This window comes from Lacerta agilis, chromosome 15 (assembly GCF_009819535.1).
Source record: "Lacerta agilis isolate rLacAgi1 chromosome 15, rLacAgi1.pri, whole genome shotgun sequence".
Lineage (NCBI taxonomy): Eukaryota > Metazoa > Chordata > Lepidosauria > Squamata > Lacertidae > Lacerta > Lacerta agilis.
Window position 1 is genome coordinate 42,161,104 of NC_046326.1, and position 24,150 is coordinate 42,185,253.

The 24,150-nt window shown below is 53.4% G+C and overlaps 1 protein-coding gene across 1 annotated transcript; it reads left to right on the plus strand.

Moving 5' to 3' along the window:
* Nucleotides 1-1,282: 1,282 nt before the first annotated feature.
* Nucleotides 1,283-20,029, plus strand: NUFIP2 (nuclear FMR1 interacting protein 2). Its single transcript, XM_033172164.1, has 4 exons — nucleotides 1,283-2,043; nucleotides 12,080-13,798; nucleotides 18,372-18,404; nucleotides 19,876-20,029. Exons 1-4 carry the CDS (start codon nucleotides 1,782-1,784, stop codon nucleotides 19,926-19,928), a joined length of 2,067 nt encoding a protein of 688 aa, XP_033028055.1. The 5' UTR covers nucleotides 1,283-1,781; the 3' UTR covers nucleotides 19,929-20,029.
* Nucleotides 20,030-24,150: the final 4,121 nt, after the last annotated feature.

Sequence of the window (24,150 nt, forward strand, 5' to 3'; positions counted from 1 at the left end):
ATTCAAGCCCCCCGGAACTCAATAGGGGCTGATTTCGAAGTCGGCTCACCTAAACTTTGGGCTCTTAGGCCTGCCTGACCCGAGATCAGTGGGGTTTACTCCCGGGTAAGGAGACACACAATGCACACGTGACGGGGCCTGAATGCGTGCTGAATTCTGCCTAGTCTGCAGGCATACACACAGTCGAAGAGCCAGCGGTCAGTGTCGGACGAGGCCCGGGAGAGACCAGGGTTCAAATCCCTCTCTGCCATGAAGCTCCCAGGATGACCTTGGGGGGCAGTCACTGCCCGGCCCTCAGCCTGACCTACTCACAGGGTTGTTGTGGGGAGTAATTGGGGGGAAAACCCAAGTGACCTCCAAAGGGATAGAAGTGCAATAGATAAATACAAATAATTAAATTATACATCACGTACACACACACACGTATGTATATACCTAAGTTATTTAAACTGTTTTAATTATTTGGGTTTTACTTGTAACCCGCCCTGGGACCTTAGGGTGTAGGTTGGGTAATTAATAATGATAATGATGATAATAATAATAATAATAATAATAATAATAATAATAATAATGTAAGTCGCTTGGAGACGTTATTAGATAACAAGTGACCGGTAAAGACCATGTAATAATAAAATTAATAACAACAACAGCAGCAGCAGCAGCAGCAGCATACATACATACATGTACACACACAGCCACATCAGGATAATGTCCTTTTCCCATTCTGGAATAAATATGTGTGGGTGCCTGGATATATATATATAGAGAGAGAGAGAGGAAGGAAATGGACAAAACCCTGATCATGACCACAGAGGATTGCAAAACAGACCCGGATCCCTTTTCCTCTCAGGATCGTCTTGGGTTTCCTTGTTTTGGTCAACTTTATAATATTCTTTCCTGCTCCTCCTTGCAGACCCAAGCCGCGCCGCGTCCATCCCGGCAGCCAGCAAAGCCCCGAAAGCTCCAGAAAGGGGCGGCCGGCAGGAGCGCGCGCGCGCGCGGGTGGCGCCCCGTCCGCTCCCAGCTTTCCACGTCTCCCTTCCTGGGGCTGGGAGGAGGCGGGCGGAGGGGGTGGGGAAGTCGGAGGGGGCGGAGAAAACCCAGGCCGGGTCCGGGAGCGCGCGCAGCGGCGGCGGCGGGGCTGCGTGCGAAAGCGCCTTTTGCTAAGCGAGAGCCGGATCGAGGGGAGCCGCCGCCGACGGCTTGCCGGGGAAGAAAGAGGCGAGACTCGAAATTGCTGACGTTGGATTTGGCCGGCCTTCCAGAGAAAGCAGCCCGGGAAGCCCAGGGGAGAAAAAAACCTCGGGAAGGAGGAGGACCCCCCAGCCTGTGCCAAGAATGATGGTGCTGGAAGGAGGAGGGAGTTTTGCACTTGGGAAGTAATACCGGAGGAGAAGAAGGGGGCGCAAAAAACCAAAGGGGGGGGTCTGGCTAGGGCGGGGCCAGCGAGGCCCGGAAGCTTTTTGATTGCTGGAGATCGGTTGTCAGTCTGCTCGGATCCCCCCCACCCCCCCCCAGCTCTCTTTCCAGGCCGGGAGCGGAGCGGTAGACGGGCTGGGTGGCTTGGCTGTTGCGCGCCGCGCTCCCCCCGCCGGGCTGTGGGCAGGGGCGTCCGGGAAGCGAGCGAGCGAGCCAGCCGAGAGAGACTCCCCTTTTCCCGGACGGTGCAGCCAACGAAGGGAGGATCCGGAGAGAGGGGGCCCCCAGAAGGATCGGGGGTGGGGGGAGAGCCAGCCGCCACCGCCGCCGCCATCATCATCCGGAGGCCCCGTGGCTTTTCAATGGAGGAGCAGCCCGGCCACCAGCCACCGCAGCAGCAGCAGCAGCAGCAGCCGCCTCACCACCACCACCAGCACCACCACCACCATTACTACTACTACAACCACAACCACCACCAGCACCACCACCAGCACCTGGCCGAGGGCAGCTCGCCCGCCAAGGCCCCGCCGAAGGCGCCTTTGCAAGCCCCCAAGCATGAGCCCAAGCACGGCGCCGGAGGAGGAGCAGGAGGCCAACAGCCCGACGCGCCCAGGAAGAAAGCAGGTCGGCGGCCCAGGGCGCGCGCAAAAAGCCGGCGAGGGGTGGAGAGGGCGGCGCCGCCGGTCGGGGCGCTCTAGCGGGCGGGGGCGCACATATTGGGGCTGGGGAGGGTCAAAGCATGCGGGGGGGGGCTTTGAGGGGGGCAAACGGCTTGACCTCAGAGTTATTTTTTGGGGGGGGGAGGAGATCCCTGCTGCAGGTCTCCGGGTGTCTTGCGCGCTTTGGAGAGGCCGACGGGGACCCCCTTGCTAGGAGGGAGGAAAGCGCTTTCTGGATATAGGATTTTAGCTGGCTGGTTTTTTCGGGGGCAGAAGTAGATGGGGGTCTGGGTCTGGGCATTTTTTTGGGGGGGGGAGCCAGACCCCGGTGTTTCCATGCTGCCTCGCCACCCCAGACCTTGAGCGGGGTCGGTTTCCCCACAGCTTGTTCTTTGGGGACAAGAATAAAAATAGGCTATCAGGAAGGTTTTGGAAGGGGAGATTCCCACTGGATCCCGGCCAGAACCAGGATGGTGGTGGGATTCGTGGCTTCTCGTTTTTTGGGAGGAAAAAAAATCAGATCCCGGATCAGAATCGGGAAGGCAGTCGAGAGGGCCTTTATTTGCTTTCACTTTTTAACCGGGTACACTCGGACCTTCACAACCTGAAATGTGGGAGCTGTTTTGGAGATGGAGAGAGAGAGAAAAAATCAGATTATTTCTGGTGGCGGGCGCATTTCGTGCCGCAGTCACAAAATTACACCCTTTGGGGGGAGATGAGGGAAATAAATACCTGGGACCCCCAGTCAGAGCCAGGAGCGACCCTTAGTTAATGTATGGGAAGGGGTTTGGGGCGACTAAGAAGGGCTGGGGTCCCTCTGCTGGTTCCCAAATACCTCTTACTTTGCCTGGGGACGGGGATGGAGGTGGGGGGCTGGGGATATGTGAACCATGAGTTGGGGGGCTGGCAATGATGGCGTGTGTATTGGGGGGGGGGGCTTAAATGTGTACTTTGGGGGGGGAGGCCGAGGCTGGCCTCGCTTAGGCCCGAGCGCGGTGCTTTTCCTCTCCTGGGGGAGAAGAGGGGTCTGGCTTTGGAGCGGGGGTCCTGGGCCGGGCAAGAGGCGGCGGCGGCAGCGGAAGGCAGAGACCCGGCTCGGCCGCCCAGGCCTCCTCCCTCCTGCCGGCCTTTTCGGAGGGCCGGGAGGGACCCCCTGCTCTCGAGGCCTGGCAGCCGGCGAGGCCGCCTCCTTCCCGGGCCTTCTCCTCCTCCTCCGCCGGGGCCTTCGCCGCCATGTTGGGCGGGAGGCGAGCCGCCGAGACCGCCACCGCCCTGGCCTGGCTCGGGCCTAGACGGGCCCCGGCCGGCTCCGCGCCATTGTCCGCCCCGGACGGATGCTGGGGGTTTGGGGGGGATGTCTGGGGGCAACAAGGGGGCTTGGGGTGGGGGCGCGGGATGGAGGAAGGGGGCTCCCTTTTGGGGAGACGGGGGTGGGTTGTGTTTTTGGGGGCGCAAGCAGACCGGGAAACCTGCGAAGGACAGGCAGGGTTTTTTTTTGGGGGGGGGGGCTTTGTTAAGATGATGGTTGGAATTCTTGCCTCCGCCTCCCCTGCAAGGGATTTGGGGTCGTGTGTTCGGTTCACCCGGATTTGCCCTCCTAACAGCCCTGCCAGGTAGGCTAGCTAGAGGAAGAAGAGGTGATTGCTCCCAAGGTCACCGGCTTAGCGTGGGGGTGGTGGGTGTTTTTTGAACCCCCTGCGCTTTTAACCGGCAACAGCTCGCTTTCTTCTAATTAGCAACAACTTCTCCCTAATAATGATCTCGGTCATGCAAGCGGAAGGGAGCTCCAAAGGTCATCTGGTTCAGCCTTGGCTAACGTGGTTGGGGCTGATGGGAGTTGTAGTCCAGAACACCGGGGGGGGGGGCACCAGGGTGGCAAAGCCTAAGCAAAGGGGAGCCCACCACCTCCCAAGATGGATTTGGTCCATTGTTGTTACTGCCCTACTCATAGGAGCTTAGGGGTTCTTACTCGCTGTATTTGCAAGGGTGTGTGTGTGTGAGAGAGAGAGATTGGCTTCTTGGCTGATTCGAACCCAGGTCTCCTAGACCTAGTGTGCCGCTTGAGCCACAGTGCCACAAGGGCTTCTGTTGTGGAAGTGTCTGGGAAGATTTGTGTGGGTACAGACCCCCCAAATGTATAGCAAGGACTTGAACTGAGGGTGCCATGGGGAGAGAGGCAGATCTTGGACAGAGATGGCCCTCCCCATTCCACCCACCTCCCCAAATGCTGGGAACTGTGGTCTGTTAATAATGTTGGGGGTTGTAATTCTGGGAAGGATCTCTTAGCGCAGTGTTTTTCAATCACTGTTCCGCGGCACACTAGTGTGCCGTGGGAAAAATTGAAAAATTACTTTATATATAGTCAATATAGGCACAGAGTTAAATTTTTTAACATTTTCTAATGGTGGTGTGCCTCGTGATTTTTTTCATGAAACAAGTGTGCCTTTGCCCAAAAAAGGTTGAAAAACACTGTCTTAGCGGTCCTCGGCACCCTTAACAAACTACAGTTCCCAGGATTCTTTGGGTGGAATCTATGGCTGTCAAACTGTACTTTAAGTATAAGGTCTGGATGTGACCCTTAAGCAGGTCCAAGGGATGCCTCTTCCTGAAATGTTTTGAGCACTAACGGGTGCCTTGAAGAGTGGACAGTTCTGGGCCAGATCAGAGGAGTTTGTGGCCCCCTGGAAGTCGCTGGGCTTCCTATAGCCAGTGTGCAAATGGTTCGGGGATGGTGGAGTCGTGATCTAGCAACATCTGGAAGTCTCCAGGTCCCCCTTAGATCAGGCATGTCCAACAGGTAGACCGCGATCTACTGGTAGATCATGGGGGTGTACCCGGTAGATCACCACCTCCCAGGTCGATCCCCCCCCCCAAAAAAAAGCTCAAGAAGTTTGGCTTCCTGAAAAAGCTCAACAACTCTGGTCCATCCTTCGGTGACAATGGGCAGATCACTGCCAGTTTTTTTAAATACAGTGAGTAGATCGCAGTCTCTTGGAAGTTGGACGTCCCTGCCCTAGATGAACTTCCTTGTAGGGCAGCTTTCTTCAGCACTTCCCATAGTATTTTTGTATAAAAACATGAATGCTTAAGAAACAAACCCAACCCTCAGTTATGTCCCTCAAGCCAATACAATGTGGGGCTTTTCCTATTAAAATCATTTTGGGGAGGATGTTGGCCAGATTTTGCGTGGTCCAGATCGTTACCCTGCAATTGGCAAAAAAACCTGAATGAAACCTCCCTGCGTTCTCTTCATGCGCATTATAAGTGACCAATTCTGAAATAGTGAGCCCCCAGACATGTGCATGGTGGTCCAGGAACCATCAACTCTCCCTCCGCCCCCCTTAATGATCCATTAAAACCTTCCTTTCATGGATAGGAAGGTGTGAGGACACTGATGTGCCTGTTCTGTAGAAAACTCTCCCCATCCTGTCTCTCCAAATAAATCTTCAGTAAGTGGACAGAAGAGGTCTTGTGGGGGAAATCTTTTGATTCGATTCCTCTCTTTCAGGTTGTTTTAGTCAGGAACCAGCGGGTACTCGAACACACAGATGGGTATTTGTATGAAATAGTAATAATACAAATAGTAACAGAAATTTATATATTGTTTATAGGTGAGTAACTCTTCACATGGTTCACGGTAACAGTATTTAAAGGCGGCAGGTCAGGCAGAAGCAAAATTTTGTGCCCCAAATTTTTGCAGCAGTGAAGCTAATTTGACCTGAAGGTTTGCTTAAAAAGCCAGGCCTGCTAGCCTGTTTTCCACAGTAAAATGTTAACAGCAGGATGATGCTCCAAAGACTCGGTGCTGCAGTTGAAAAGGCCCTGTCTCACCTTAGTACAGGTGTGGGGAACCTTTGGCCTTTCTGATGTTTCTGGGCCATGGCTCCCCTTATCCCTGACCGTTGGCACTGCTGGCTGTGGGGGATGATGGGAGTTGTAGTCCAGCATCAAGTGGAAGGCCGCAGGTTTGTCATCCCAAGGCCTTCACAGGTTGAAGGCAATGTAGGTTAAAAACAGGGGTCAGCAACCTTTTTCAGCCGTGGGCCGGTCCACCGTCCCTCAGTCCATGTGGTGGGCCGGACTAGATTTTTTTGGGGGGGAAATGAACGAATTCCTATGCCCCACAAATAACCCAGAGATGCATTTTAAATAAAAGGACACCTTCTACTCATGTAAAAACACACTGATTCCCAGACCGTCCGCGGGCCGGATTGAGAAGGCGATTGGGCCGCATCTGGCCCCCGGGCCTTAGGTTGCCTACCCCTGGTTAAAAAGATGCAATAACATATTATTTCATCCTGGAAAGTTCTGGGAAGCTCAAAAGCTTGTGCATCCCAACAGAGGGTCCACCAGAGATCATGGATCTTATTCATGGCATTCGTAACGTTAGTATTTATTTACTGGGTGCGGTTCTGGTCGCCTCACCTCAAAAAGGATATTGTAGAGTTGGAAGCGGTTCAGAAAAGGGCAGCCAAAGTGATCCCGGAGATAAGAGCGAGAGACTCCTAGGAGGAAAGGTTGCAGCGTTTGGGGCTTTTCAGTTTAGGAGTGACATGATAGAAGTTTATATGATTATTATGCCCAGCATGGAGAAAGTGGATAGGGAAAGGTTTGTCTCCGCCCCTCGTGACACTGAAATCCGTGGACATCCAATGAAGCTGATTTAGATTTAGGACGGATAAAAGAAAGTTCTTCTTCACGCAGCGCAGCGTCAAAGCTATGGAACAGGAGGCAGGGATGGCCACCGACCTAGAGGACTTCAAAAGACCATTAGACAAATTCACGGAGGAGGAGAGGGCTGTCGAAGGCTGCCGGCCATGGTTGCTTGGCGCTGTCTCCACGGTCAGAGGCAGCAATGCTTCTGGATGCCGGTCGCTGGAGACCACAGGAGGGGAAAGAAGTGCCCTTGTTCTCCGGCCCTGTTTGTGGGTTTCCCACAATGGGCATCTGGTTGGCCCCAGTGAGAACAGGATGCTGGTTGAGATGGGCCATTGGCCTGATCCAGCAGGCTCTTTCTTCTTCTGTTCTTACTCAATTTATATCACACCATTCCTCCCAAAGGAGTCCAAGGTGGCTGGCTATTATTAATATTATTATTATTATTTAAATACTATTTTCCTTTGAGAATAGCTACCTGTGAGGCACCCCTAAGCCATTTACAGTACTTTCATCTTTTCTAAATGCAAAAGACACCCTCCCCAGGCCTCTTGACCTTTGTAATGTTGCATCAGTATTGGAGCTGGTCTTCTCCAGTACAAACACCTGCCGTTCGCCCTGCACACACCACAGATTCCCCCTCCATTGCGTTGGCATGGCCTGATCTCCCACACTGCCGTTGTGGCCACGCAACTGCTGCATTTGGGGCTTGAAGTCTCTCCCCCCCCCTCCACTGGACTCTCAACATCCGTGAATGCAGAGTCACGCCTGGTACCCTTCGCTTTGCATGAAAGGAGAGGGTGCTGCCATGGCTCCAAGTCATGGATGCACCCCTGGCTTTCAATCTGGGTTCTGGGGCTCACCAGAGGTGGCCAGTATCCCCCGCAGCAGAAATGGCTCATGAGCAGTCCTGAAAGCCAGTGTGTGTCCTCTCCAGACAGCTGGGCCGCACCCTCGGTTTAGTGGGGAAACTCCCCATTGTTTGGATTGCACCCCGCAGGATGCGCCCTAGAATCATTTGCAGCGCGCCAAGATTCGTAGCAGGTCTTTGGTTTCCGAAATGCAGAAGTGGTTCCCGTTCTCTAAAGTTTGAAAACCACCTCAACGATGTGGTGAAAAGATTGGTGTATTTTTCCCTGTGAGATCCTTGGAATGTTTGAGGGCTCGCAGCAGCCAGCAGGGCCAGTGGTCACGGACGGAGGTAGTTATGAGTCCAGTGGCATTTGGAAAAAGGCCATAGCTCAGGGCTGGAGCATTTCTTTTGCATGTAGGAGGTCCCAGATGCAGTCCTTGGTATCTTCAGGTCAGACTGGGTGGGAATGAATCCTTTCTGAAGCTGGAGAGCTGCTGCCAGCCAGTGTAGACAGTACCAAGCTAGATGGACTCTGCATAAGGCAGTTTCCTTTTTGAATCCTTGATCCAGAACCATCAGGTCTGGAAACTTGCAACGATGCTATGCCCATGTGCCTTCTCTTTCTCTCTAAACGTTTCTAAAGAACAGCAGTGGCAGAATAAATATTCACGGAAAGAAAAGACCCAATGCCAGCCGAGTCTCTGCTCTGTGGAAACTGCTGGTGCCCTGGCCTAATCCACTTAAAGCTGGAGTTGGGAGCAGCCTCTGCTGCTAGGAGGTGTTTTGTCCCCTCTCTTAGTCTATAGTTCACTTGGGACGGTGGTGAACTGGGGCCAGTTTGCATCATCAACTTGTCTCTCTGTCTCCTATATTAACAGTGGCACCCCAGGTTACAGATGCTTCAGGTTACAGACGCTTCAGGTTACAGACTCCGCTAACCCGGAAATAACACTTCAGGTTAAGAACTTTGCTTCAGGATGAGAACAGAAATCGTGCTCCGGCGGCACAGCAGCAGCGGGTGGCCCCATTAGCTAAAGTGGTACCTCGGGTTAAGAACAGTTTCAGGTTAAGAACGGACCTCCAGAACAAATTAAGTTCTTAACCCGAGGTACGACTGTATAAGGCAATAGCTACATGCAGAAAATTAAATGTCAGCTGCTTGACGGTGGAACGGACTCCCTTGGAAGTTGGCGGGTTCTCCTTCCTGGGATTTGTTCAAGTAGAGGTTTGGTGGCTTTAGTTGAGATATCTGCATGGCAGGGGATTGGACTAGATCAGGGGCCAGCAACCTTTTCCAGCCGTGGGCCGGTCCAACGTCCCTCAGACCTTGTGGGGGGCCGGACTATATTTTGGGGAAAAAATAATGAACGAATTCCTATGCCCCACAAATAACCCAGAGATGCATTTTAAATAAAAGCACACATTCTACTCATGTAAAAACACGCTGAGTCCTGAGAAGGCGATTGGGCCACATCCGGCTCCCAGGCCTCAGGTTGCCTACCCCTGGACTAGATGGACGTTGGGATCCTTTCAAACTACAATTACCACAGAGATCATGGAATCGTAGAGTTGGAAGGGATCCCGAGGGTCATCTAGTCCAACCCCCTGCAATGCAGGAATCCCTTGCGCAACATGGGGCTCAAACCCACAACCCTGAGATTAAGAGTCTCCTGCTCTTACCAGCTGAACTGAAATAAGGGCTTGTCGGGTGGTTCCAGTTTCCCTTGTGCCTTCGCGTGGTAGTTTTATGTGCGAAGGAATTGGAGGGCATAGGGCAAGGCCCAGGGGCCAGATCCGGACCAATCACCTTCTGAATCCGGCCTGCGGACGGTCCGGGAATCGGCGTGTTTTTACATGAGTAGAATGTGTCCTTTTATTTAAAATGCATCTCTGGGATATTTGTGGGGCATAGGAATTCGTTCATTTTTTTTCTTCAAAATATAGTCCGGCCCCCCACAAGGTCTGAGGGACGGTGGACCGGCCCCCTGCTGAAAAAGGTTGCATAGGGGCATAGCTCAGGGGTAGAGACCACCCGTCTGGCAACCGGAAGGCTCTAGGTTCCATCCCTCAGTGCTGAGCCACCTCCACCCAGGGACTGACTCTGCGTAAGAAAGCTCCCTGCATAAGCCTGAGGTCTCCTGGGCCTGGGCTGTGGCTCAGCTGTGGAGCGTCTGTTTTGAATTCACGAGGTCCTAGGTGCACGCAGGAACACAGGAAGCTGCCTTGATCTGAGTACACAGCTCAGCGCCCCCAGCTCAGCGCTCCGACTGGCCATGGCTTTCAGGGTTTCAGGCAGAGAGTCTCCCCCCCCCAGCCCTGCCTGGGATGGAGAATTTTTTGTCTGGGAGCATCAGGGCCACGTCTCAGCACCAAAAGTTCCCCATTTCCATCAGGTGGTTTGCGGAAGGGTTGGGAGGTTTTTGGCATTGTGCTTGGCGCAGCAGAGTTGTGCTCCCACCTTGTGGGGGGGGAATAGGTGGGGGGAATTTCTTGAGTCATAGTGACTTTCGGAGCAGGCAGACGTTTCCCACTCACTCCGGAACTCAGCATAACACGGAAGTTCTGCCCCCGAGTTCTCTGCAGTCCACGGGGAATCTGTGGGTCCCATTGCCAGAAGGCTGGAGATGCAACACCCCCCCCCAAAAAAAAACCCACTTAAAAACAAGCATTTAAAACCATTAATAAAATTAACAATAAGCTAAAATACACGAAGGCGTTCCACGTTTCTGGGTACGCTTGCCTGAATGAGCATGTTTGGGGCAGTTGCTGAAAAGTACAGCGAAGGCGCCTGCCTGGTGTCAAGTGGCAGGGAGTTCCAAAGTGTAGGGGCGGCCACACTAATCCTTACAAATGTGAAATGGGGATTATGCGGCACCCGTGAGAGGGGCCGCTTCTGCAGATTGAAGCTGTCAAGTGGGCTTATATGGGGCAAGGAGATCTCTGGTCCCAAGCTGGCAAGGGCGTTGTCTGCTAATAGTAACGCCTTGAACCTGGCCTGGCAGCAGGTGGGCAAGCAGTGCGGATTTCTGAGCACATGCTGCGTCAGGGGTCTCACATCTGTCAGCAACTGTGCTGCAGCATTCTGCATTGACTGCTGCTTCCAGATCGGGCGCAAGGGAAGCCCCACATAGAGTGCCTTGCGGTAGTCCAGACTTGAACTCCCCAGGGCCTTTACTACTGTGAATCTCTTTGGTCTGGCGCATCGACATTGTGTAAGTCTGTTGAGGTCCGTGCTCCTATTGTATGCCTCCCCCCCCCCCCGTGCAGATAAAAATGAATAAATAACGGACTTACCTGGGTGATGAGCACATGGATTGGAGTGCTTGGTATTTTAACAGGAGCAGAAGCAACTTTCAGCTCTTTCGTGTGTAAAAGTTTGGTGTTTTTTTTTAAGAGCAGGGGAGGTTTGCGTGGTGTAGCAGTTATTGTCTGTCTAGGATCTCAGTGGGTGACCCTGGGCTACAGCCGCTGCCTCTCTGCCTAGCCTGCTTCGCAGGGTTGTTGTGGAGATTAGAGGAGGAGAGGGAGAACCACAGATACTACCTTGCCTCAAAGAAAAAGGTGAAATAGAAGTGCAATTAATCAATTGCTTGATTATTTTTTTGTGGTAACCCACCCTGGCACCTTAGGGTGGAGGGCAGGCAATATATCGTTCTGTACCCAGATATTCTTGAATACACACACAAATAATAATAACAACAGGCGCCGGCAAGGTTATCCGGCCGTGGGCCTGCGCAGAAGTGATTTTTGGCATCTGCGCATGCACAGATGCCGTTTCGCCACTCAGCGAGTCCCCAGTTTAGTGCAGCTCGCGGGGGACTTGCCGAGTGGGCGGCTTGGTGACCGGGCGGCTCGTGGGCCGATTAAATGGCCTTTGTCCAGCCCATTGGCCGGAGGTTGCCGACGCCTGACCCAACCAGTTTACAGCCTGTGTTAAAACTCAGATATATAATCTGATCACCAAATAGCACGTTAAACCTAGGTTACGGTTCCAGTAATGGAATGTCTAGGTGCCAGTTTATTCACGGTGGAAGTATTATTGTTAATAATAATTTCATTTCTATACCGCTTTATATTTTTTGAGCTTAGGATTGAAGTTGTTCAGCTTTTTCAGGATTTTACCCCAGAGTTGTAGAGCTTTTTTTAGGTGGGCCGGATTAGGAAACAGTCTGGAATAAAACGAAATCAGGCTTCTGGGGCAGTATTTAAGATCCTTCTCTAAGGGACATTTTGCTTTACTCAGTTTCTAACCTGGCATCCAGGGATCTTCAGTTGGACCCACGCCAGTCACAAAACGCACCTGGTCCCTGGCTAATTTCTGGCCCTGCTTACAGCAAGTGTCCACTTGCGGGCGACGACTGGTGAGCCTCCAGGCGCAGAGGCAGTCTACCCCAAATGTCCCAGTTGCTGGCGGGCAAGAAGGCAGTCACGGTGGGATATGAACGCAGCACAACTTCTGACCTTAACGCTCCTGCCTTTCTTTTCCTCCTAGGCTACGGTGAGCTGAACGGCAGCGTCGGAGAACGGGAGTCCCCCCCAAAGAGCTTGAACGGGGGCGATGCTGCGGCTGGCCCCATTTCCCGGGTCCCCAACGGCAGCCAGATCCCCGGGGACCCCGCCCTGGCGCTCAAGCAGACCGTGAAGGGGGGCGGTGCCTATGGGAAGCTGGGGCTGAAGCCCAAGAGCTTTGTCCCCAAGGGGGCCGCAGACAGGAAGCCGGAGAAATGCTTTGAGGGCCGGTCCCCCGACAAGGCCGAGGCCCTTTGTATCCCCAACGGCATGGTCTCCTCGGGCTACATCGCCAACGGCTACGTCGCCAGGGGGGCCGACAACGATGGCAGCGGCTCGGAGAGCAGCTACACCACCCCCAAGAAGCGGAAGGGGCGCCGAAACAGTGCCAAGGGGTGCGAGGCACTCAACCTGGCGCAGGCCACGCCGCACGAACCCTCGGCCGGCACCGTGGCCTCCAAGCAGGAGCCCGAGGGCGGGGAGGCGAAGGCGGGGGGCCGCGTGGACGCCCCCAAGCCAGCTTGGAAGTGCGAGGCCGGGGGCTTGGGGGCCGGGCGCGGGAAGCCGGGCGACGTGCCGCCGCGGAAGAACTCGGACGGGAAGGCTGGCGCCGCGGGCAAGAAGTTTGAGGAGCGGCCGAAGGGCAAGCACGTGCCGGCAGCCTCCTCCAAGGAGGACTCCTGGACGCTCTTCAAGCCTCCCCCCGTCTTCCCGGTGGACAACAGCAGCGCCAAGATCGTCCCCAAGATCAGCTACGCCAGCAAAGTCAAGGAGAACCTCAACAAGACCTCTGCGCAGAGCGCCCCCTCCCCGACCCTCTCCTCGTCCTCGTCTTCGTCTTCGTCCTCCTCCCTGTGTTCGTCGTCCGCCACGGAAGCCCAGGCGCAGCCCCCCGGCCGCCTCTCGCAGGTCCCCATGTCCGCCATGAAATCCGTCACCTCGGCCGGCTTCTCCAACGGGCCGGTGTTGGCGGGGGCCGACCGGGGGCCCCAGCCCCTCCTCGTGCCCGGCGGAGTCCCCTCGGCCTCTGAGGCGGGGCCCCTGGACGCGGCGGGCCTCGGGGTCGCCCCGGCAGAGCCCCCGCCACCCAAATCCAGCCTGTTCATCTACCCGTCGAATATGCAAGCCGTTCTCCTCAACGCCGCCGTGCAGGCCGAGACGCCGCCGCCACCCCCTCAGGCCAGCCAGAAGAGCCTGGGCGACATTTTCCAGAACCAGTGGGGGTTGTCGTTCATCAACGAGCCCAGCGCCGGCCCGGAGGCGGGCGCCAGGAAGCCGGCAGGCCCCCAGGCCGCGGAGGTGACATTTCAGGGGGAGGGCCCGGTCGCCCTGGCGTCCCCAGGGGCCGAGGCGGCTCCCCCGGGGCCTGACCCGCCTGCCTTCCCCAAGGCCTACGAGCTGGACAAGCGGACTAGCCTGCAGCTCCCTGGCAGGATCCTGAAACTGGGGGCCGCGGGCGAGGCGGCTGGCGGCAACGGCGGCTCCCTCTCAGAGCCCCTTCGGCCCGGTGGGCAGTGCCAGGCCGAAGCGGGCGGCACCTTTGTTTTCCTCTCCAAGGACTGCCACGTAGAGAGGCGCCTGGCCTCGCCCACGAACCATTTGTTAGTTTCCGCCAAAGAACTGAGGTGCCAGGGTGGCCTAGGAAGGAAAGAGAGTTGGGGTGATTTTGACCTGAGGGCGGCCGTTCTATATCACACTCAAGGTAAATCTATGTCCTCCTCGTTGTCGTCCTGCTTCAGCTTCCGGTTCTGCCCCACCCCCCCTTGGCATAATGGATTTAGTGTGGGTTTGGGGAACGATTTTTATTTTAAATCATACTCTTTGGACAAAAACGGGGTCCCAGAGCGGCTTGCAGACCATTAACAGAGGAAAAAAGTAAAGTTTTTTTAAAAAGGCCTTTTACAATCTCAAAGGGCGCAGCACGAAAGGAAAATGGGCTGGGAGGGAGGAGGAAAGAAACAAACCTCACTTGGTTTTGGGGTGCTCTCTGCCAGGGGAAAATAATTGAAGCGGGCCAGGGCGGGTGTTGTGGTGAGAAGCAGCCGTGCGGTTGTCAGAAGATAAATTGTTTTATAGATTATGTGTCTGTTTGGAGTGTTAGAGGGGCCCAGCATTGGCGACTGTCCTGGGTCTTCATTACAGCATCATTAATATGCCTATTTATTCATTTTTTTAATTTCCTCCCCTGCCCCTTAGAGATCCAACACTGTCCCCCCCCCCCGATTCTCCTGCCCCATGCCATTCTGACACCTGCAGCCTAAGGATGTGAGGAACACCTGTTCCTTTCCTATCCAGGTGTTGCGTTACGTTGTCAGTTCTTTATAGGCTGCCGTGCAGCCATAAAAGACCCCCCCCCCCCAGGACGGCTCAGTGAAAATCGTGCTGTAGCTTGCACTGTTTCACAACAACGCGTCCGTTGTCCCATCGCAGCGAAAACGTTAAGAGAGGGAGACTATAAGTACTTAAGACTGCAGGGGCTCCTCCTTTTCTAGGTCCCCTTGCAAAAGAAAAAAAAGTGAAAATAAGGGTTGCTGTGTTTTGTGGCAGCCACAAGGACACGCAGGAGCAACGGTGATTTCCAGGAGGCAGAACGCACCAATGGTGGGAGCTGCTTTGGTGCCCAAGTGCTGGTGTGGGGAAAATCAACTTCTTAAATTTTTTTTTAAAGGGGGTGCAGGACAAGCCTCAGTAGTGTATGGGGGGGGAGAAGTGGCACTTTGCTAAGGGACCCCCCTCAGCCGTGGAGGTGGCCTCGCTGCTTTCTTATGGTGGCCTCTGCCAACCTGACAACATTCTGGGTGTTTTTGACTACAACTCCCATCAGCGCCACCTGGAAGGAGGGTTTTTTTTGGGGGGGGGTTGGGGAGAGCCCTGCTTTCCCTTGATGCCTGCTTGGGCATCTTCAGATGTCATCTTCCTTTAAGATTAGGGAGGGGGAGCCTGTGGCAGCCCCTCCAGGAGCTGCCAGACTACAACTCCCATCTTTCCCAAATGTGATTTGGAGTCCCAGCACCTGGGGGGGCATGCAGGTTCCCCACCCCTGATGTCGCCCAGTACCAGATGGGGGCGCTTCTGGGAAGCTTGTTAGCGGGGCAAAGATGTCAATCGTCTTTTTGAACTGCAGCAGCTGGTACCATAAGGTAGACTGTGTCCAGACGTGGAGGTTCTCTTCTCAGGCAGCAGAAACAGGCAAGGCTTACTTAGAATCGTAGCCTTGTGGAATTGGGAGGGACCGTGAGGGGCATGTAGCGCATTGCAGGAATCTCAGCACAAGGCCCCCCATCCAATTCGAAACCATATCAGACCCTGCTTGGCTTTGCAGATGTGCTAGCAGGTTTATGGCTGCACCACTAACCATTTTTGCAGATCAGGGGCTGTAGGGGAGGGGAACCAGAGGTGGCAACCCCCCTCCAGATGTTTCTGGTCTCCTGGCTCCTTATTATCATCATCCCTGGCTTCACTGGCTGCTGGGAGTTGGAGTCCTGTCAACATCTGGGATAATGGAAGCCGTTGGGGGAACAGAAGAGAGTTTGGGTCACTGTGACTCCTGCATTGCAGGGGGTTGGGCTAGATGACCCCAGGGGACCCCCTTCCAACTCTTACCATTCTGTGAATGGGTCTAAGCTAAGCACGTCCCCTCTTTTCCAAACTGCGTAGTGATATGTTTTTTAATGAATATCTGACACACGCAAAAAAAAAAGGAGGCGGGTATTTATAGCAACACTCGAGATGGTTCAGAGGGACGGGGAGAGGTTTGTGCGCGGAGCAGCTTCTGCCAGCCCTTGACATTAAGAGAAGGGCCTCAGCCCGACGTCAGAGCGCTCGCTTTGAAGGTCCCGGGTTCAACACCCCCCCCCCACGTAGTCTCCAGGTGGGCAACGACTCCTGTGTGTCAACAATGCTGAGCCAGATGTGCCGGGGTGGGGCAGGCTCTGTTTCAGGCAGCTCCCTTGGTTCCTCCGAGACGCCACTGTAGCACCTGCCGCCTGGGTCCTTCCCAAGGCGATGCTTTTCGAATGCATCCGCCAGGAAGCACCACGCCTGGGGTTGGCAGGGGCTGCAAGAGCTGAAGGGCGTTGTGTCTCTACCGTCCTGTTGGGCAGAGGGAGCTGCCCTGTAGAGGAGGAGGAGGAGGAGGAGGAGAAGGCTTCCTCTCCAAATCTCAGACAGCGCAGGCTGCTACTATTTTAACAGGCTGGTCAAAAATAAGACCAGAGCACTCCTCTTTTGCTGAGTGGTGTTTTGGTGCCTCCAAGAGGCAAGATCTCCGAGGTGATCGCTCTCTTGTTGACTCTGACCGGCAGCAGCTTTCCAAAGATCCCCTTTGCTCCTTGATGGATTGAGAAACAAAAGCGGAGAGGTGTCCAGGGGGTCGAGCCGGGGCTCTTCTGCAGGCAAAGCATAGAATCCTAGAATTGTAGAGTGGGAAGGGACCCCCAGGGGCCATCTAGTCCAACCCCCTGCAATGCAGGAATCTCAGCTGAAGCATCCAGGACAGATGGCCATCCAACCTCTGCTTAAAAACCCCCAAGGAAGAGAAGGCCAGCCCCCCACTCCTGGGAATCGGTTCCACTGTCAAAACGGCTCTTTCTGTCAGAAAGTCCTTGCAGCCCCGAAGCCAGGGAATTTCTATCTGTCCAGTTCCTGCTAATGGATCTGCAGCCCCACAGCAGCTGTGGGGTGTGTGTGTGGCTTGTTGCATCTCACGGCTGTTTTCTGACCGGTTGTGGGATGCAGTTGGCAAGGGAAGCCAGGCGTCCTCCGCCCTCTGCGGTTCCTTTTCCAGGAGGCCGGCTGACCTCACGGCAGTCACGGGCTGCTGCCGGCCCGCCGTGAGTGCCAGTTTCCTTGGAGAGGCGCTTTTGCACTCGGGTCTTGCTTGCAAGGTTTCCCGTTACAGCTGTGCTTCTCAAGCTCCGGTCCCCAGCCGTTGCTAGACTACAACTCCCATCCTCCCTAGCTAGCAGGGATGATGGGAGTTGTAGTCCTGCGACATTGGGAGTGCCGGCCATTCCCCATCCCTGAATCCTGAAATCCCTACATTGAAGGGGGTTGGACTAGATGAGCCGTGAGCCTTCACAAATCTGCTGTTCTATGATTCTCTGTCCTTGTTGGACATCAGTAGATGCCAGTTGCCAGGAATCCCAAGTGGAGAGAGAGAGGCTGTTGTGCTCCGATCCTGCTTGTAGGCTTCCCCTGGAGATACCTGATTGTCCGTTGTGAGATCAGGGGGCCGGGCTGGATAGAGCCCTCTTTGGCCTGACGCAGCAGCCAGGCCCTCTTCCCAAGTTCTCTCCTGCTAATCTGGGGGAAACAGAAAGTGTGGGGTGGAGAGCTTTCCGCTCTCCTGATACTCTTCCAGGGGCCAGCTTTGGCCGCAGTCGGGGATGTGGTGGCAGCTGCAGTCCAGCGGCACCCAGAGGCTGCTGAGGTTCACCCTCTGCCACTCACAGGTTGTGGCACAAATGGGGCAGCTGCTCCGAGCTGCTCCCCAGAAGGGCTGGAGTGAACCTGGCTGGAGGCTCCGTGGCCTGATCCAGCACCACATCCCCTGTTTCTTACACCCGGGCCAGGAAGTTAGCAGGTGTGGGCGGTTCAGCCAGTAGATTGCAATTCATTCAACGCCTCTTTTTCTTTCTTGAAGCCTCTAGTCCTCAAGGTTCCAGAGAGACTTGGGAAAGGGCGTTGGTGTGTCCTTTTCTCACCATGCCTGCATATTCCTGCATGGCAGGGGGTGGCACAACTAGGTGATCCACAGGGCCCCCTCCGACTGATGATTATGTGAGGCAACCTGGCGCTCTCTGGCTCCGGCTGGACTCCCAGCACCCATAACCTCTGGCCATGCCAGCTGGCGGGAGCTGGGAGCCCCAAGATGGGCGGAGGGCAGCGGGTTGGCATTGTCAGGGCGCTGTGTGTGTGTTTTGTTGTTCATTGGTTCTCCTCGTGGGGTTTCTTTTTGCTGGAAAAGAGGGGTGCCAGTTTTGCAGAGATGCAGATTGCAGAATTGGGGTCTTCTCCCTCCTCCCCACCCCCTTTATCATTCTTGTGTGTTTTTAACTTTTTAGATAGCAACCCTCCAGGACAAACCAGAAAGGCTTTAAGTGTAGCTAAATTAAAGTGGGTGCCTGGGCGGAGGGAGGGGCGTCGCAGGAATCTTCTTGAAATTGGAGGGGGGGGTGTTGTTTGGAGAAACATCCCTTTGTTGAATGCCCCGCACACATCCGAATCTGAAATACTAAACTTTTCCCTCCTCTCCCCCCCCCCTCTCTCCGCAGAAATGGAAACAATTTGTAATTTGAGAAAGCAAGGTAAGAATCTCGGACGGCCACAACATCTGCTTTGCCTCTGCCCCACTGCGAAGGAAGGGCCGGTTAATTTATTTTGTGTAGGGGGAGTTGTGTGGAAGGTTGGCTGCTTGCGGTGGGGGGGACTGCGGCCTTCCAGCACGACCAGTGGGCAGCAATGCTGGAGGGCCACTCCATTAAAAAAACCCCACTATAATTTACCCTCAACAACAGCCCTGCGATGTAGATCAGGCCGAGACCATTGGGGCGCTCAGAGGGCTTCCTTCCTTGTATAAATTTGAACCCAAGGATGATGGGTTTTTTTTCCAAGAGGGACAGAGACCCCGCCACAAACCAGTGTTTGGGAATCCTCCTTCGGGGAGGCTTCATTGTTTAGCTGGTTTAAAGTAATTTTAATTTCCTGTGGGAAGGACCCTGGTGGCTTAATGTCAGGAGTGGGGAGCCTTTGTCCCTCCAGATGTTGCTGAACTGCAGCTCGCCTCATCCCTGCGCATTGGGGATGCTGGCTGGGGCTGATAGGAGCCGGAAGTTCAGTAACATCTGGAGGGTGAAGGTTTCCACCCATCAGCTTAATATGCAGCAGGAGGGAGAAAACCAGGTGTTCTGCCTTGATATCTTCGTTTTCATGAAATTTATATACTGCTTGATTATAAGCATTACATATATAAAACATTAGATGCTTTATTTAAAAAAAGCAAAGAGGTTTGCAAAAATAATAATATAACAAAATGATCAATCAAAGCCATTAAAAGCAATCATTTGAAACACAGAAAATGATTAAAATCAGGACTCTGCTGTACAGCTGCTAATAAAACGTTCTAGGTGTGTTGTAAAAAAATAAAGTAGTAGTAAAAGCGCATTATACAAATGTGACACCGGATGGCGAAGGTGAGCTATGCCAAATTCAATGTATTTTTCAAAACATTTTTTTAAAAAAGCATTTTCGCAGCGTTTTTTATACCATATTGGTCCAAATATAAGCTGCACCTTTTTTTCCAGATTCCGATCGTGAAAAGTTAAAAGTGCGGCTTATATTTGCGACCTTACGGTATCGCTGCTAAAGCAGCTGCCCACGAGGGCTGTTGGGGGCGCGGGACAACGGCGCCCGTCGTGACCACGGCTCCCAAGCCCCCCCCGAGCCACCATAAGGAAGGGGGAAGGGGAGGCCACCGGCAAAGCAGAAAAATAATCAATAAAGATTAAATTGCCAAAAAAAGAAAACTACACATGTCAACATGTCTGGACAGGCTTGCCTGCAGAAAAATGCTTTCAGCTGGCGTCAGAAAGAGCATACGGGGAGGTGCCTACCTGATATCAATTGGCAGGGAGTTCCAAAGAACGATTTCCTATAAATGCGGAAAGGGCCACCAATGTTTGTGCCGGTTCCACATATCTAAGTGGGCGTAGGTGGGGAAGGGGACCACGCGGGTTGACCTGACTTCACACTCGCCGTGTTTCTCTCCCCTTTCTCCAGACCCCAAAAGGATAATCACTTACGACGAAGCCATGGATCACCCCGACCAATGATAGGATCCGGGAGGTGCTGCTGACTCTCTCGCCGCCGCTGTTGCCTCTCTGCCGCGAGCCTCGCAGCTCCCCACACATCCAGGAGGGCAGGTGGCGGTGGCGGCAGTCTTGGCGCTTGTTCTGGCGCGGCGGAAAAGGAACTAGAATCGCAGGATAATATATACAAATCTATATATATATATATATAAATCTATATATATATATAAATATATATAAATCTATATATATATTAGTTATTTTAAAACAAATTGAAAACAGGGGCCTGCGGGCACGACGAGACTTTTCACGTGGAATTGGCAGAGACTCGCGTTATGGGATTATTTAAACTTCGGTTCTGAGTCCTCTCCACCGCCCTCCCCCCTTTAAAAAGAAAGAAAGAAAAGACTCCTTCTTTTTTCTCCCGAAACCGGACAAGGATTCTTAACGGGTAGAGACTCTGCCCCCCCCCGGGGGGGGCACAGTTCTGGACATCTGCAGGAGAGGGGGGGGGCCCTCCAGCCGTTTTTCCGCCAGGATCCTGCAATCGCCGACGACACACTAAGTCTCCGGGAAGCCGGGACCCCCCCACCCCCGACCTCCCTCCAGACACGCTGTTTCCCTCCCTCCGTTGCTTTTGGTTTTACTGGAATCCTGAAACCGAAAACTGCAAGGTCACTTGGGGAGGGGGCTCGGAGCACTGGAGGGTTATCTCTTCCCCCCCCTTGTCAAAGTGAAGGTGTGATGTGGAGGGAAAATCGGTCTTAAAGCCCCTGCGTCCCCCGTCCCCCCCGCTCTCCTTCCAGGGGAAACCAAAAAAAGATGCTATCACTACAGTCATGTCATCCGCACACACCTGACGTTTCAGTTACGCTGGGGGGTGGGTGGGAGTGGGGGAGCGTGTCATCTTTGACGGCCACCGTCCAAAACTTTACAGATCGCCAGGAGAGGTTTTTTTTTAAAATTTTTTATTTTAAAGAAGCGGTTCAGGGGTTTGGGTTTTTGAGGGGAGAGGGAACGAAGGCAGGGGGGGGGGTTTAGAATTGCCGTCCCTGCAGCCTGGCACCGTATCCCCAGGAAGAAGCCAACGAAGCAATTTGTTCAGCCTATAATAGGTACTCTCTTGAGTTTTCCTCCCCTGGATGATCCTTTTCATTTTTTTTCTGTTCTCCACCAGCCCTCTGTCGCAAAGCTGGAAATGTAAGGAAATCGTGATTTCTCTCCCCCCCCCCCCAATCCTTTGCTAACTTTCTAAATAACGCTGGGGTGTGTGTGTGTGTGTGTGTGTGTACACATACGTTACAACTCCTACCTGGGAATTCGTTTTTTCTAAAAGGAAAAAAAACAAAACCACCAGGCCTTTCGCCTTACCTTTTCCAATTTCTCCCCCTGCCCCCCCCAGCTCATTTCCCTCAGGCAATTAATGGTTTTTTTTTTTAATGGTCTGACATTGAGAGGCCTGTTCTAATGGATTTCCGCTGTCTGTATTTTTTTTTAAAAAAAATTTTAATTTTGATCTGGGCTTTGCTTCTGCTTCCCCCCCCCCCCGCTTTTCACCGCAAGAGCAGCAATGGAAAGAGGTTGCAAGTCTGGCGTCGAAAGCTCTAATAAAGTCATTATTATTTTTTTCCTTTCGCAGAAATCCAAATTTGGGGGCTGGGGCTGGCAAGGGGGCAAGCTGTGGAGTTTGGCAAGGCGGTCGCGCTGTGATTTTTTTGGGGGGAGGCGCCAATGGGCAGGACCCCCCCCCTTTATGCGAAAGGGTTTGCCCCGAAACAGATCAATTCCTGGGTGCCCTGTCTGCTCTTCTGAGAATTCCCCAGAGTGGACTCAACAAAGATCTGTTGGTTGTGGGGCATCTTGCTTCAGTGTGGCCCATTTTTTTGGTGGGGGGGGGATAGGTGTTGAGGAGGGGGGCACACCCCAGCCAGCCCCCTGCCCTGCGCAGACCTCTACTGCCTCTCCTTAAAACTGCTGGTGGTGTGTGTCCTTTTAAAATGCCTTTTAAGAAAGAGGGGAAACCCCAACTCGGATGCTTCTGTTGCAAGTTGCTCTTGGCCAAAAAAAGTAAAAGAAATCTTAAAGTGAAGCCCTTTTTCAAAGGATGCTAGCTTTTTTTTCTCCCCCCAAAAAACAATTTTCGCTCCAAATCCTGATGGGAGTTTTGTCCAGTTTCCAGCCCAAGTTGGTGTGTTGCTGCCTGGTGGTTTTCCTCTGGTGGCTCTGATCGGTCTCGTAAGATGTCCGGGGGGGGGGTGTCCTCTTATTTGTGGGTGCCGTGTTCCTGCCTCCTCCCCAAACTCCCCCCCCAGCCCCCTTAAACCTTCCCATTTTTTGAGGGGGGTTCTCTTCGCAAGGTTCTCGACATTCTTTAATTTGAGCTGTTACTAAATAATAAGAATTCAGTCTCTCCCTCCTCAGTTTTATTTAAGTGTAAAGACTTAGGTGAGCCATGAGTTGAGCCGTGAGTTGAGCTCCCCCAGTGTGGGGAGCCTTCAGTCCTCCAAGTGTTGCTGAACTACAACTCCCATCAGCCCCAGACGGCATGGCCAGGGATGTTGGGAGCCGTAGTTCAGCAATGCTCAGAGGGACAGAAGCCCATTCCTCCTGATGGCAGCACACGGAAGGGATGTTTTTAATGCACGGACCAGTCTTCTGCCAACCTGGTGCCTTCCAGATGTGCTGCGCTACAGCTCCCGTGCTAGACTGATGCGAGAGGTAGTCTGGAACATCTGGAGAAGCTGGTGTGGAGTAAGTAACAAGAGCATTCTTGGGCTGGCCTACAGATTCCACCCTCCCTGTCCATCAGCTGTGCTTTCTGGGGGCTGATGGGAGTTGTAGTTCAGCAACCACTGCAGATCTGAAAGTTCTCCACAGTCGTGCCGTAATCCAAATAACAGACAAAATGCGTGCAAGTGTGACTCGCCGCTTCTTCCTCTGAATACAGACCACCATCTTTAATGGGGGGCACGAGAGTCAAGGTTTTAGTGTCTTTTTCAACACACATGGCCCCCAGGATGGAACTGCAACCCTCTTCTTAGCTGCAGAGGAGAGAATTCACGTGATATCTCTCTGCTGGCAAGATGGCTTTGTGTGATGTGCCTGGAGGGGGAGGAAGGTGTCTATACTCCCACCCCCCCATTTTCTCTAAACCCCCTTCTCTCTGGTTGTCAGTATTTGGGGGAAAGGGGTGGGAATAGGACAGGATGTGGCCTTGCTGGAAGAGAATGGATTTATCTATTGGACATTACGCTGGAAATATTTTGATCGGGGAGAACAAATTCCTCGACGCTGTGGGGCTCAGGTGTTGTGTTTGCATCGCAGCCGGACGCTCCTACAGAGATGATAAAAATGTACAAAGGAAGCTGTCGAGATGCCATTCCCTTGGCTAACCTGTAGAATTTTTTTAAAATAAATAAATAAACAGAAATTGAAACTACTTGCACCAATAAGTTTCTAGCTACCAGCAAGAGTTCTCCAGCTCTCGTTTGTGGCTCCGTTGATCTGCTTTGCCTGCAGCCAGCTCTCCACCCCCCAATATGTGCAAGTAAATGGGAGAGCACTTTTACTGATGCGAAAGGTGTTAGTGGGGGAAACCCCAGACCTCTCTGGGCTGCATTGCTTCAGCCTCGGAATTTGGTCTGTTCAGAGGCTTGTCGGGTCGGGAAATTGAAAGGGCAAAAGGCTGGGCACTTGACAGATGCTGGTGGGTGAATAGCAGCTGAGCAGTGACCAGGATGGGGCTGAATGGACCACTTTCTAAACCAGAAGTGTGCATGCACACGAAAGCTCATACCAAGAACAAACTTAGTTGGTTTCTAAGGTGCTACTTAGAGCACTGGGGGGGGGGTATGGAGCCCCCCCCCCATGACACTGCTTTTGCACCGAGAGCTACCAAAGATGCTGAACTTTAAAAACAAAACAAAACTGCTCTCAAAATGCATTTAACGGCCACTGCTTTTGCCCGAGACCCTTGGAAACTGCTAGCTTATTGCAAAGGTATCAAAGGAACTTGGAAGTTCCCTAGCTCCTATTGACAAGGCCACATTTCCCAGGCTTCCCACGGAGCTGTCAGTTTTACACAGTTTTTGAGCCTCGTATGTCCTTAAGCAGTGCCACCTCCTATGAAGACCTTTGCAACCCTGGGTGCCCCCACATGAAGGCCTCTTTGGAAAGTGTAAAATATTTCCTGTTTTCCCATAGCCAAATGCAACGAACCAGTCTAGCCTTGAATGGAGATGCAGAC